At 37.2% G+C, this 12,835-nt stretch overlaps 1 protein-coding gene and 1 pseudogene across 24 annotated transcripts in view; both read right to left on the reverse strand.

The window, feature by feature from the left end:
* The window catches only part of DLG2 (discs large MAGUK scaffold protein 2), a 2,011,757-nt gene that overhangs the window by 579,101 nt on the left and 1,419,821 nt on the right, over nucleotides 1-12,835 (reverse strand). For all 24 annotated transcript variants that reach the window (XM_067750569.1, XM_067750576.1, XM_067750568.1 and 21 more), the window contains one exon: nucleotides 5,936-6,105. In XM_067750569.1, the coding sequence (XP_067606670.1) occupies nucleotides 5,936-6,105 (170 nt within the window). The remainder of the gene's footprint in view (nucleotides 1-5,935; nucleotides 6,106-12,835) is intronic.
* On the reverse strand, nucleotides 10,048-11,302 carry LOC137231338 (charged multivesicular body protein 5 pseudogene; annotated as a pseudogene).

Raw genomic sequence — 12,835 nt, forward strand, 5'->3', positions numbered from 1 at the left:
AAATTTATATAGAGCTAGAGAGAACAACACAGCTGAACATACTATATATGTGCACATACAGATGCCAGCACCAATATATTAAAAATATATGTGTGTGTGTATATACATGCCGAAATCTGAGTCAATGCATGAAAATATATATTGGCTTCATCTGAAATTGCTTAATAGTAAAAACTTTTAATTAACTTTCGAGTCTTTAATCCAAGAAATATGAATACTTACTAAAGGACTAGATTGTGTAAAATACTATGGGAAGCACTTTAAAGCACCAGAATGAGTATGTGCTTTGCTGCTTTTCTTTCTTCAACTTTTAGTCAATTATGATAATAAAAAGAGTAAAAATAATTAAATACGTATTGAGAATTTACAATTATTATCCTGAAAATAACCTTATGAATTAGATACTCAAATTACATCTATTTTGCAGACAAGGAAGGTGAGGCACAAAGAGGTTAAGACACTTACTCTAGTTTTCATACCTACTTAGAGAGACGTCCAGGAACTTCATCACTACATATGTGGCTTCTCTAGTGGTTGAATTATACACATTATAAATGGCCATTAGTATAGTGACTTTTACAGTCAGTGTGTTTTATAGTTATTTTTACTTCTTGTGCAAAGCTGAGAGCATTCTTCACTGCATTTGCAGTTCGCACTGTTACAGACTTTTATAACTGAAAAAATGTATATAACTATGAAGAAATTAAAACTGAAGATGTTTAAAAACATTTTCAAAAATAATGTAGAATTGGTGAAATGTTTTGCTAGACAAAACTTATCACTCTTTGAGTTTTTATTAAAAAATAAGGTGGTTAGGGCTTCCCTGGTGGCGCAGTGGTTGAGGGTCCACCTGCCGATGCAGGGGACACGGGTTCGTGCCCCGGTCCGGGAAGATCCCACATGCCGCGGAGCGGCTGGGCCCGTGAGCCATGGCCGCTGAGCCTGCGTGTCCGGAGCCTGTGCTCCACAACGGGAGAGGCCTGCGTACCGCAAACATAAATAAATAAATAAATAAATAAATAAAATAAAATAAAAAATAAGGTGGTTAAATAAAGTCTACCTTTGGATTTAACAATGTTATGGCCTTAATATTTCCGTTCTAGAACCTGGCCTTCAACTAGCTATATTATCTGTAAGCAGCAAGAACATCTTAGAAGGCATCTCATTTCTTATATAGGTTTAGGCTTCTTTGGCTTAGGCCACAGAAACCAACAGTCCACAAGTGTTTACTTATCTAGTTCCTGAGAAATTATGACTTAAAGTGTCCTTGGGAAAGTCACTAGAAAGACTTTTATTATAAACCTATTTCCTGGGAAACCACATGCACACTTCAGATTCTCTTCCTCGCATATTTCTGGTTGTTTGGCAAGTCTAAATGGATTTGCCTAATCACAACTTCCTATACATGATTAGCCATTTTTTTCTCAACTGACTGCCTGCACACAGACACCCCAGCTGCTTGCAATGACCAAATCTGTAACTGTGAGGTTAGGGAAATTTTTATATATTGTTAAGAAGAGACATTTTAAATCAGTAGTGCATATTACCCAAATATCCCTTACTGAAATACATGGCTATAAACCATTAGCCAGATGATTCTAATTGAATATTGGGAAGGCTAGTACTGCTATACAGACAAATCACATACATCAAAGATCATCTCAGAATTCGTGATTTGTACGATAGGTGGAATAAACATAAGGGTGTAAATTGGAAAACTGTAAATTTAATTCTACCACAAATGATTTTTTTCAAGGAATCCCTTAACATTGCATCTATATAACAAAAAGGAATAACACTGTTTACCTTCTGTCCCATGTAAAAACAAATAAACAAAACCAAAAATAATCCCCAAACAAAAATGGCCTGGGGCATTAAGAATGTCTATCAAATAGATCTACTAAATGTTTATAACTGTTCAAAATAGCTAAAGTAGCCATATTCATGATTTTTATATTAAAGACTATTGGTAAAAGTGAGAAAGTCAATCATTCAGGTATTTCCCCAACTCCAGATATTTGATAAAAAATGGGAAAAATTCAGAGTATTAACAGGGTTTTCAGACAGATGTTTTCCAGTTCTGCCTCCTTTTCAGAATCTGCACAGTCTTCTCAACATGTCCAGTAGAGTCCCCATACGGGTTCCTCCACAGCCTTCCCCATCTCACAAATGGCACCCCAATCCATTAGATTGCTCTATTAGAAGGACCAATTAGAGTATGTCCAAGGGCCTCAACCTTGGACATACCCCACATCTAGATTACCAATAAGTGGCATCACTTACATCTTCACCATCCATTTTTCTCTACCTTCTCCAAGTGTCCCCTAACTGATCTCTGTTCCCACTCTTGCCCCCTTCAATGCATTTTCTTTACAGCAGCTGAGTGATCTTCTAAAAACAACAAATTTGACCATATCACATGCTGAACATGTTTCAAGAACTTCCCATTGCATTTGAAATAAAATAACAAATCTGTAAATACGGTCAACGAAGCTGTACATGATCTGGCCCCTGCTCACCTTGACAATATCATTTCGTGTCATTCACTATCTTGTCATTAAACTTCAATCACAACTGACTTCTTTCAGTTCCTGGAAGGTACGAAGATCTTTCCTACACTGGGGCCTTCATACACACATGCTTTTTACTTCTGTCTGGATGCTCTCCTCCACTCTTTGTCCAGCTAACTTCTAATTTTATTTGTATTTCAAAGTTTAGCTTAAGTGGCACTTCCTCAGGGAAGTCTTCTTTGACCCACTATTTAATTCGTGCCTCCTTAATCATGTATGCTCTGATGTTTTCTACATCAGACCATAATCTTCTTGAGCGAGAATTCTCTCTGTTTTCTTTGTGAATCCTCATTGTCTGGGTCTGTGTCAAGTCCACAATAAATACTTCATAAATATTTGCTGAATCACTGAAGAACTAAATTAATGACCACATTCAGTTAGCTCTGTATTATATACTCATAATTGAGGCTAGTTAGCCCAGTTGGCGAGAGTGTTGATATTTACTATTGAGAATGCCCACATGCTCAGTGAAGGGAAGATCAGGGTCTGAAAGCACATATTAAATTTTAAATTCTCTGGAGCATTTTGGATCTCCTGATTAAGATGAATCACATCTTCCTCTTTGTTCAATTGGAATCATGGCTCAAGTTCAACCACAGAGCTGATTTCATTCTGTCTAGCATTAAAGTGAGTTGGCTTTATGTCTCTCTCTCCCATTAGAACTTTCCGATTCTCCCATTAGAAGCACATCTGATTCATCTTCATTGTCTCCACTGCATAACAGTTTCCATGGCATGAGTTAAACATTGACAGAAATTAAAAAAAAATATATCATCATTCAAAAATAAAGAATAAAGGTGCCAAGGGAGGTTAAGACTGCAAGGTATCATCAGATTTAGTGTAGAATCCAATTTACTCTGATTCATCACGTCCTGAGTTCAAGGCACAGGGAAAGGCATCAAGGATTTAAACAATGACTAAAACAGTTTCTTTCTCTGTAAATCAGTAAGCTCTATATAGAGAAACAAATCCCCATCAGTGATCTTTGTATGGTGACAGTACAAAAAAGTATGACTGACTCAACATAAACCCAACAGGACCAACAGGCCCACAGCCCTCTAGAGGAATTTGGCAGGAGCCTGCTTTCAGGGATGTAAAATTAACTCTACCAGTTTCCTGGTTCTCCTTTCCCCAGTAGAAAAAGCCCATCACCCATCAGCTCGGTGCTTTGTGACCACCCAGAAGGGTGGTATAGGGAGAGTGGGAGGGAGGGAGACGTAAGAGGGAAGAGATAAGGGAACATATGTGTATGTATAACTGACTCACTTTGTTATAAAGCAGAAACTAACACATCATTGTAAAGCAATTATACTCCAATAAAGATGTGAAAAAATAAATAAATAAACCAAAAGAAAAGCCCGTCACCCATATGCTGCATACTTTCATTGGGTTATTGCCTGGGTATTCCTGGTCGATTAATGCTCACCGGTCCCCACGTCTCACTCTCTTTGTCCCAGGGAAATTCCTGCCCCACTCCTGGCTCCAAGGAGAATATAGTTCAGACAGAAGTAAACCAGCTAGGGCCCTAATACCAAAGATAGAGATCCCCAAAAATGTGTTCCTGATAAAATTAAGGAGTTTTGGCTCTCGATTCCCTAGAACCTTTTAAGTGCTCTGCTGAGCAGCTGGAGGTCATCGAGTGACTCAGCACTCGATGACCTCCTAATGGATGGTAATGCTTTGCTGAGTGCTTTCAACTAGTACGTGCCTTAAGGCTGTGCTGAATAATTGCTGTTAATTGAATTGTAGAAATATCTACGTTATTTATATATAGTATATCTTTTTAATCAAAGTAGTGGGATGCTCATTTGGTTTAACTTTAAAGCACATGGCAAATATGATTTTAGTACATGTGTAGGATAGAAGGTCTTTTCTTTCATATCACCAGACATTGTGGTATGGAAATGCTTTACTTCTTTTCTTTCCGCCTACCTCCCCCAGAATTAATTATGTGATTTTAATGCATTTGAATTTAACTCACGAGGGATCCTTGATAACTTTATTAGATTACCAAACAACTGTAGCAGAGGCTCAAAGTATATGGAGCAAACTACAAATAACATGTATATACTATATAGTTAATACTTGTTGTCAATTTGTGCCAGCCATTATTCTAATCACCTTATGTATATTGACTCGTCTGATCCTCACAAGATTTCTAGGGGCAAGTGCTATTATTACCTGCATTTTGTAGATAAGAAAATTAAGGCTCAGAGAGGTTAAGCAATTTGCCCAAGGTCAAACAGCTAGTGAGCTGCAGAGCTAGGATTCCAACTTAGGCACTTTGGCTCTGGAGTCTGCACTCAACCAGAAAGCTTTTCTGCTCACCACTTGCCAGCTATTGGTTAAATGTTTAATTCTCATAAGCCAAATGGGATGCTACCATTATGATCCCCATTTAATAAGGGGGTTGGTCTAACCAACGTCACTCTGCTTGTAAGTGGCTGAACCAGGCTTTTAAACTCAGTCCTGCCTGAGTCTTGGGTCTGAGATCTTAAATACCACCCACCACTACCTTGCAGAGAAGGTGGTGTGCTTATTTGTAAATCACATATAGTATTAGAGATTACATAGATTTTAAGGGAAAGAGAAATAATTTACTAAAAGAGTATAGTGACTCTGTATTCAAAATCTTTTAAAATATTTAAAATACTCAAGCCAATTATTTGATTTTTCTAAAACATTTGAAATACTGTTAATATTAACTGTCATCATTCTGAAGAGCAGAGCTCAAAGGACTATTCTTAAAAATTAATATAATGATTCATCTTACTGTTTATGTGATTCCCCAGGGTAACTGCAATTACCTCAAGAGATTTGTGAACATTTCAGAAAAATAAATTTTAACTTATTTTGACTCTTGCAAGTATAAAATGCTATGTAGTACTTGAATACAACAGATAAGAGTATTATAAAATCAAAACGAATCACAAGTGTCATAAAAATATAATAATTGTTATTTCAGGATAGGCTATTTCAATTATTATTTTTCACATTACTATTTTACTAAAGGAGGGAGGTTACCATTTACATTTGAAAAGTTAGAAAAGTATTAACATGCCGGCTAAGTCATGATGATCCGGTAAGATTAAAAATTTATAGAAAAATGTAGATGGTTGTTGTTGTTATTGTTTATAAGAAAATTTCCTCAGAAATCTATCCTTTCCTTCTCTAAGTTCATATTTACAGTAGTGGTTTCTTTTACTCTACGTAAAAACCTACCATTATCATAGGATTTCAAAACTCATGGTAAGCGCTGACTATCAGACAATAGAAGAATGGACTACATAGATGGGTTATGGCATAATCTTAGCCAAATAGGTTGTCACTGGTGTTCTATTGTGAGTTATTTATGTGTCTATTACCTTTAGGCCCTTTGAACAGCTTGATTTCCACAACAGTCTCCAAAATGGGTCGTCTTCTACGCACGTACAGCCGAACGATAGACCCTGCTTCTTTGAGCGCTTCCACTGCTTTACTGTGGGAAACCTCTGACACATCCACCTCGTTCACCCGTAAGATACAATCATTGACCCTGAAAGAAAGGAAAAGAGGCAAAGGTCAGGAGTGGCTAAGAGAATTTCTGAAAGAATCGTATGAGTATCTAACCTTAAGATGTGGGGAGGCAAAAGGTACAGGCAATTTAAAAATATTTATACTTGGAAGAAATACTTCAAATGAAGGAAATCGAGAAAACCTTGAACTCCTCAGCCTTCACAGTTTTCCCAACATTGACCACCCTACTGGTCAGGTCCCATACTGAACTCCAGTCCACTCTGACTGGGACTGCATCACACAGGGGGCAGTTAGAAGGACACATATTTTAAGGTCTCTGTCAGTCACATCAGCATTTTGATTGGTTTTAATTGCCTTAACTGAGGGTTACAATTTGAGTGGTTCTCAGAACTTACTCCCACAGACTATACAGACATAGCAAATGTAACTTTATAAATTAGTTTTTCTTGAATTTTTAATTTACTAGCTATAAAAGTAATATATAATCATTTTAGAAAATCTGAAAAATATAACACGCAGAAAGAAAAAAATATATACATGATTCAATCATCTGAAATAATGTTAGCTTTCTGGCAAATTATCTTCCAGTGTTTTTTTTTCCCCCTCAAATTCATTTCACGATATTACAGGGATTAAAGTCCAGATCTCACAAAATTCAAATAAAATCTCAATCCTTGCCCTAGGTACTTTCTTTAAAAACTAAGAATTATGACATGGCCTACATTAGACTTTTCCTTTTTGCCTTTTTTTTCATGGGAAGGAACAAGCTGACTTTTCCATTAAGCTTTCTAGATACTTTATAGTTCATAGTGGCCATGAATTGTAAATCTCTTTTATATTCACAATAATAATTAGTGAGAATATTAATAATGGTTAAGGGTGTCAGACTTGAGATTAGAAGGAGTTCTTCCCCTCACTCCACAGATCCATTCTCTGTTCCCCATCCCAGTTCGCTGTGTTGCTCGGAGTAAGAAATAAGGGGCTACCCCTGCTTCACCCCTCCTCCCACCACCCATTCGGCTCCACCTGCAAAGTACATCTACAGTCCATCCAGGTTCCTCATCTCCAGTGCTACCCTGTTGGCTGAAGTCAACATTATCTCTCACCTGAATTACTTCCACAGCCTCCTACCTAGTCTCTCCGATCCTCTCTTGTCACCTTCCAACTCATTCTCCACAGTGCCCAGGATAAAGTGGACATGGTTGGTTGCTTAACCCCCTTCCATTCCATTCCCCACTTCCTTCTTCCAAACAGTGCCTGATTTTGTTCAGGTGATCTATTCTTCAGCAAATTTTTGTTAAATGAACGAAAGAGCAAGTCTAAGTTCAATTATTGGGCCCTCTATTTCCTAAGTTTGTAAACATTGATAATTTTTTTTAACTTCTCTAAGCCTCCACAGTCTCATCTATAAAATAGATATAATAGTAATGCCTACGATAAAGACTTTGGGGAAGATTAAATGTGGTAATGTCCATATAAGTCCTTAGCACAGACCCCAGTATGTAATAAGCACCTAATAAATGGTTGTTATTGGTAGCAGTGCACAATTTGTTGATTTGCAATATTCTTAACTATTGGATTCCTTCCATAGTCTTGTGGAATAGGATCTATTACCCATATTACACAGATAAGAGTTGTTCCAAGTGGTTAAGTTCTTTGTCTAAAGCTGTCAGCAATTTGATTAGAGATTGGATATGATCCTAGGTCTTATTTCAAAATTTGTTCTTTCCTCTTAGGACACATACGTCTAATGTGATGAATAGTTTCATGTATGTTGTGCGCATCAATTTAAAATTGTAACACGGTAGTGGAAATATATAAAAAGTATGGGAAGAATTTTCCTATCTTTTTTGTTCATAACTTTTCTATATGTATTTGCGGAACTGCGTGATAGGAACTCTTGGCTCAATGAGAACCCTGATTAGCTTCAAATTCTTGAGCTAGAACAATTTCACTTACAAAGATTCAGTGGTGTCATTTCATCATAACAGATGCTATGGCTTTAATAGGTTTATACAGACATTTCCTCTCTGACTGACTAAAAAAAATCATGGAAAACTACCAATTAAAATAGTTTTGAGAATGTAGGCATCACGGGTGCCAGCCGCCCTGCAGCAGCTGGTCCTTTGAGAGTGGGTAATTTTGTCATCTCATGATAATGCAAAAACATGATGTTTACCATCACCCTATGCTCAGCATACTAATCATATATTAAAACACTGCTTTCCATAGAAGGGAGTGGCTGACATTAAAGAGAAAATTCTGGATGCTCTATCTATTCAAACTCTACTAAATTTTTTCCTTTTGTATACACTGGAATCCTTAATTGTCAAATGCTGGGGTGAGGAAATCACAGCCTAAATCAGATGTTTTTTTCTGAACATGTGGACAAAGTAGGCAGCTTTAGTGCACTAAAAAAACCCCACCGGACTAGCAGTCAGGAGGTTTGGATTTGAGTCCCAGCTGTGTATCAGCTGTGCGACCATGGTCGAGTCACTTCATCTTTTTGAACTTCAGTTTCCCATGAAAAGAGAGTAAGCATGCCTAGAGTTAATGACAGGAGTAACCAGACAGATAAATATATGAAGGTATGCGTAAACTGTAACGTACCGTATATGAGAGAGTTGCAGCTATTGATAGGTGAATCAAAGATGCTGTGCTCAGAATTTGTTGAAAGGTAAATAGGATGGAAATTGAAATTTCTAAAGGGTCTACTATGTGCCAGATATCATTTTGGTGACTTCATTTATTTGCTCGTGTTTAAATCAAACCATTTATAAAACACAGATTCTTATTTTACAGACAATGAAATTTTACTGACAAGGTCACCGTGTTGGTGAGGGCAGCAACACGATTCCAATCTAGTTTTGTCCTTTTGTGGAGCCTATGCCGATACAAAGTTACTCAGAGTTGATTGTTTAAAAAAAAAAAAAAAAGGAATGTGAGGGGAGAAGTTTATATTCAAATTCTTAAAACAGAAAAGAAAGGATATCAAGCCAAACTAGGGAACTCAACTTTCCTTCCTCCCAATCACTTGAAATAGCATTTAGCGAGAGGGTCATGGCTATTTAGAATTAATTTGCTTTCTCTACCAGCAGATAATCTCCATGAGTAAAGGCAGCACTGGAATTCATTCTGAAACATATAAATATACCACTAGCTTCAAACTCAAATAACACTGTTTCAGTGAAAAGTGAAGTCTATATCGTATTTCTGAGACATTGTATTAGAAAGCCATTTACATACAAACTTTCTCCCTACTGTACCCACATAATTAAGTTGATGGTTTCACTCTTTCAGGGCTTGCTGTTTTGGATATAAGTCTACAATATCCTTTTTGTGGACCAGTATTGCCCATGAAATTAAAAGGTTAATTTTAATCTTCCTAGTCTCAGTTCCTTTGGACATTTTGGTACATTTCCTTGCAGAAAATATCTTTGAAACAAAAAGTACATTTCATCACTAACATGTCCACAGAATCACATCTAAAATTTGCACTAAGCAGGGAATTCCCTGGCTGTCCAGTGGTTAGGACTCAGCGTGTTCACTGCTGAAGGCACGGGTTCAACACCTGGTCAGGGAATTAAGATTCTGCAAGCCATGTGATGCGGCCAAAAGAAAAAATTTGCACTAAACAAATATTCTGGAATATGATATAGTATCACTGAAAAGTCAACTAATACTTAAAAATTATTTGTTCTACTCTAAAGATATCTAAAATAACATGTAATGTCTACTCTCATTCATAGGTATTAAAGTATGTTCTATTGAAAAACAAGATTTGTGATTTTATACATTTGTAAGGATGTTAATTCGTTAAAAATAATCACTAAATGCTTGTATTAATTTTTTTTAAAAAACCTGTTTATTATGTATTAAAAAATAGTGGGAGGAAAGATAAAGTTTCAGCTCTGGTTCTTTGTGGATGTGGAGATTATGGATTTCCTTTTTTTCCTTTTGCAAAATATTTATTGAGTATAAATAAATGTCCTATACATTAAATATCAAGAAATATTCATTATTGATTACAAGTCCGCTGTAACACTGAAGGAACCACAGAATCAAAATAGCCACCCATGATACAGTAGTGATAATTCCATTCCAGTATTGGACACAGTAATGATTTACTCACAAGACACAACAAAACTCACCAAAAAAGGCCATCACTTTAACCAACCTATAATACCACAAGAGAAAATGGTTTTGAATCATAATATGGACAGTCCCACTAATCTCGTCTTTGTCATCAATTTATCAGGTCAATTTGAGATTGTGGAGATATGCTGTCATAGAACTTAAAGATTCCCATTTCCTTGGTTTTATTTCAAAATAACTATTAAGGAATGAAGTTATACATACCCAATGATAATTTTAAGTAAGTTAGTCTTTGATAAAAGAAAAGGAATAAAAATTTAGTATGAAGAAAGCTTCCTTCAAGCAATGAATCTCTTAACGGAAAAAAAATGAAAGCAACGTAATCAACTTTTCCTCCACAGAAAGGAAAGAAACCTAAATCTGTTATGGCAAACTTGGAAAGATAAATATTTCCTAGTCCCAGAATATGTGTTTATTTTACACGATGTACTTGAATGATGCAAGTCTATGAAGCAGGGATCTGTGGCAATCCAAATTCACCCACCAGGACTCCATCCTTATTCTTTGTGTCAGTGGGAACACCTTCTGGAATTGCAGGGCAGCTGCTGCTTCATCCAAATAAGAACTGTCTTTATCAGCCAGAAGCTCATCGCCCAGTGCATCCAACTCTGCTTCTAGGTCATCTTCATCTAATTCTGGGGTGCCGTAACTACGACTCAGTGCTTCTTGGATTTCATTTGCATCTTCCATCATATCCTCTAGCTGGTCTTGTACATCCTCAGTCTGGTCAATTTTTACTTGCTTGTATGCTTTCTTCATTTCCTTTACACCCAGTTGCATAGCATCAACCATGGTCTTGGTGTCCTTCAGTGACTGGATGATGTAATTGGCTTGTTCCATGTTAAATGACTGTTGGGCAAGACTGTCCCGCTGCTGCTCATACCTTTCCAGGACCCTCTCTCATTGTCTTGATCTGATCCTTATACTTCACTAGTTCAGCATCCAGCCGAGAAATCTTCTTGTCAATGGATTCTGCCCTGCTGTCCTCCGTGCCAATGCAGTCAGTCAGTCAAGCTGGGCGGCGGAGCCTTGGGTTTCGCTTTCCCGAAGAATCGGTTCATCTTGGGTGGCCACGAAGAAAACCAAAACGTTTGAGCAAAACCAGAAACGGAAGCAGAGTCACCTCCGCCTCCGACTTGACTTCCGGCCCTCCATGCACAAGCGCAATGTGCCTATTCGGATGTTTTAAAAAGCATATTTCTATATTTGTTTCTTCCAAAAGTTCTATAATGGACATACATCATCGCAGAGAACCTAAGAACATGGGCCTGGGAGCCTTGGCCACACCTAGACACGACTGGGATCTTGTCCCAGCTCTAGAACTCAGGAGCTGTGTGACTTTGGGCAAGTCCTTTGACATCCCAAAGCTTCAGCTTTTGCATGTGAAAATAGGAATAATAAGATTGCTGTACGGATTAAATAATATATGTGAAATATTTAGCACAGTGCCTGAAAAATGGTAAGCTATTATAGTCATGAAAAAAACAAGAACAATTTTGCATGAGAAAGGATGTGAAAAGACTATAGTGGAGGGGAAAAAAATTCTAAAGGGACAGAAAGGAAGAGAGGGCTACCATCAGGTACTGAAAGTATTTTTGAAATTTTATATGGAGAAGAGAGAAAGAGATGCAATGAATGGGAATTGGGGGAAGAAAAGTGTAAAAATAAGGCTTTTAAGTAAGTCTTGTTTTGTGGAGTATAGCTTTATTCCCCTTTCATCTTCCCTCTCCCCTACCATCAAGAAAATAGTCAGTTCTAATATAAACTATAGCTTTATGGTAGCCGTAGAGAAAGCTTCTAAAGATCAGCACACTTGGCAGAATTCCCACCAGCTCGTGACTACTCTGTCCTTGCCCCACTCCACACCTGTAAACACATCCAGCCACTCAGACTGCTCAAGGCTTGATTCAAAAGGAGGCTTTAGGTCACAGGTCTGAAGCTTAATTTTGAAACTTAATGGTTATTAAGATGGGGTGGGTTGGTGTCTTGATTGGCTTGTTCTTTATTGTCTCCACTCAGTCCTACTCTCTTTGGTCAAATAGATGAATTAATTACAGACCAAAGGGCCACATCATGGAGAAAGCTGATCAATGTTTAATGTGCTGGATGAAATGCACTACTACATTATCAAATGGAAAACACTGGCTGGGAATTACACTGTCTGTGCTTAAAGAGATCAATGATTTATAACAATCAGAATCTGTTTAAAAAGAATAATTGCATAGATTTTATGTGAACTATAAGGATACCAGAAAGGCTCTCAAGGTTAAGGTTGCAAAAATGCCTTACTTTTCTTTTATTCTTAGAGTCACTAAAGGTAGGTTAAGAACAAATAATAGACACTCAAAAGTTTATTTAAGAAAAGACAGATGCTTTACGTTACCAGAGAAAAGGAAAAAACACAACACACACACACACACACACACACACACAGATTGACCCAAATGGCTTCAAATCATTATGACCTTTTCTAAATCTACTTAACTGTGTCTGTCTGCTGTCTTCCAGTATCCTCTCATGAAGCACATGTGGGTTCACCGGGTATATTTAAAGTTCCACCAGCTAAGGTTCCTCCTTATCGAAATTTCTCACCT

Source organism: Pseudorca crassidens, chromosome 9 (assembly GCF_039906515.1).
Source record: "Pseudorca crassidens isolate mPseCra1 chromosome 9, mPseCra1.hap1, whole genome shotgun sequence".
Taxonomy (NCBI): Eukaryota; Metazoa; Chordata; class Mammalia; order Artiodactyla; family Delphinidae; genus Pseudorca; species Pseudorca crassidens.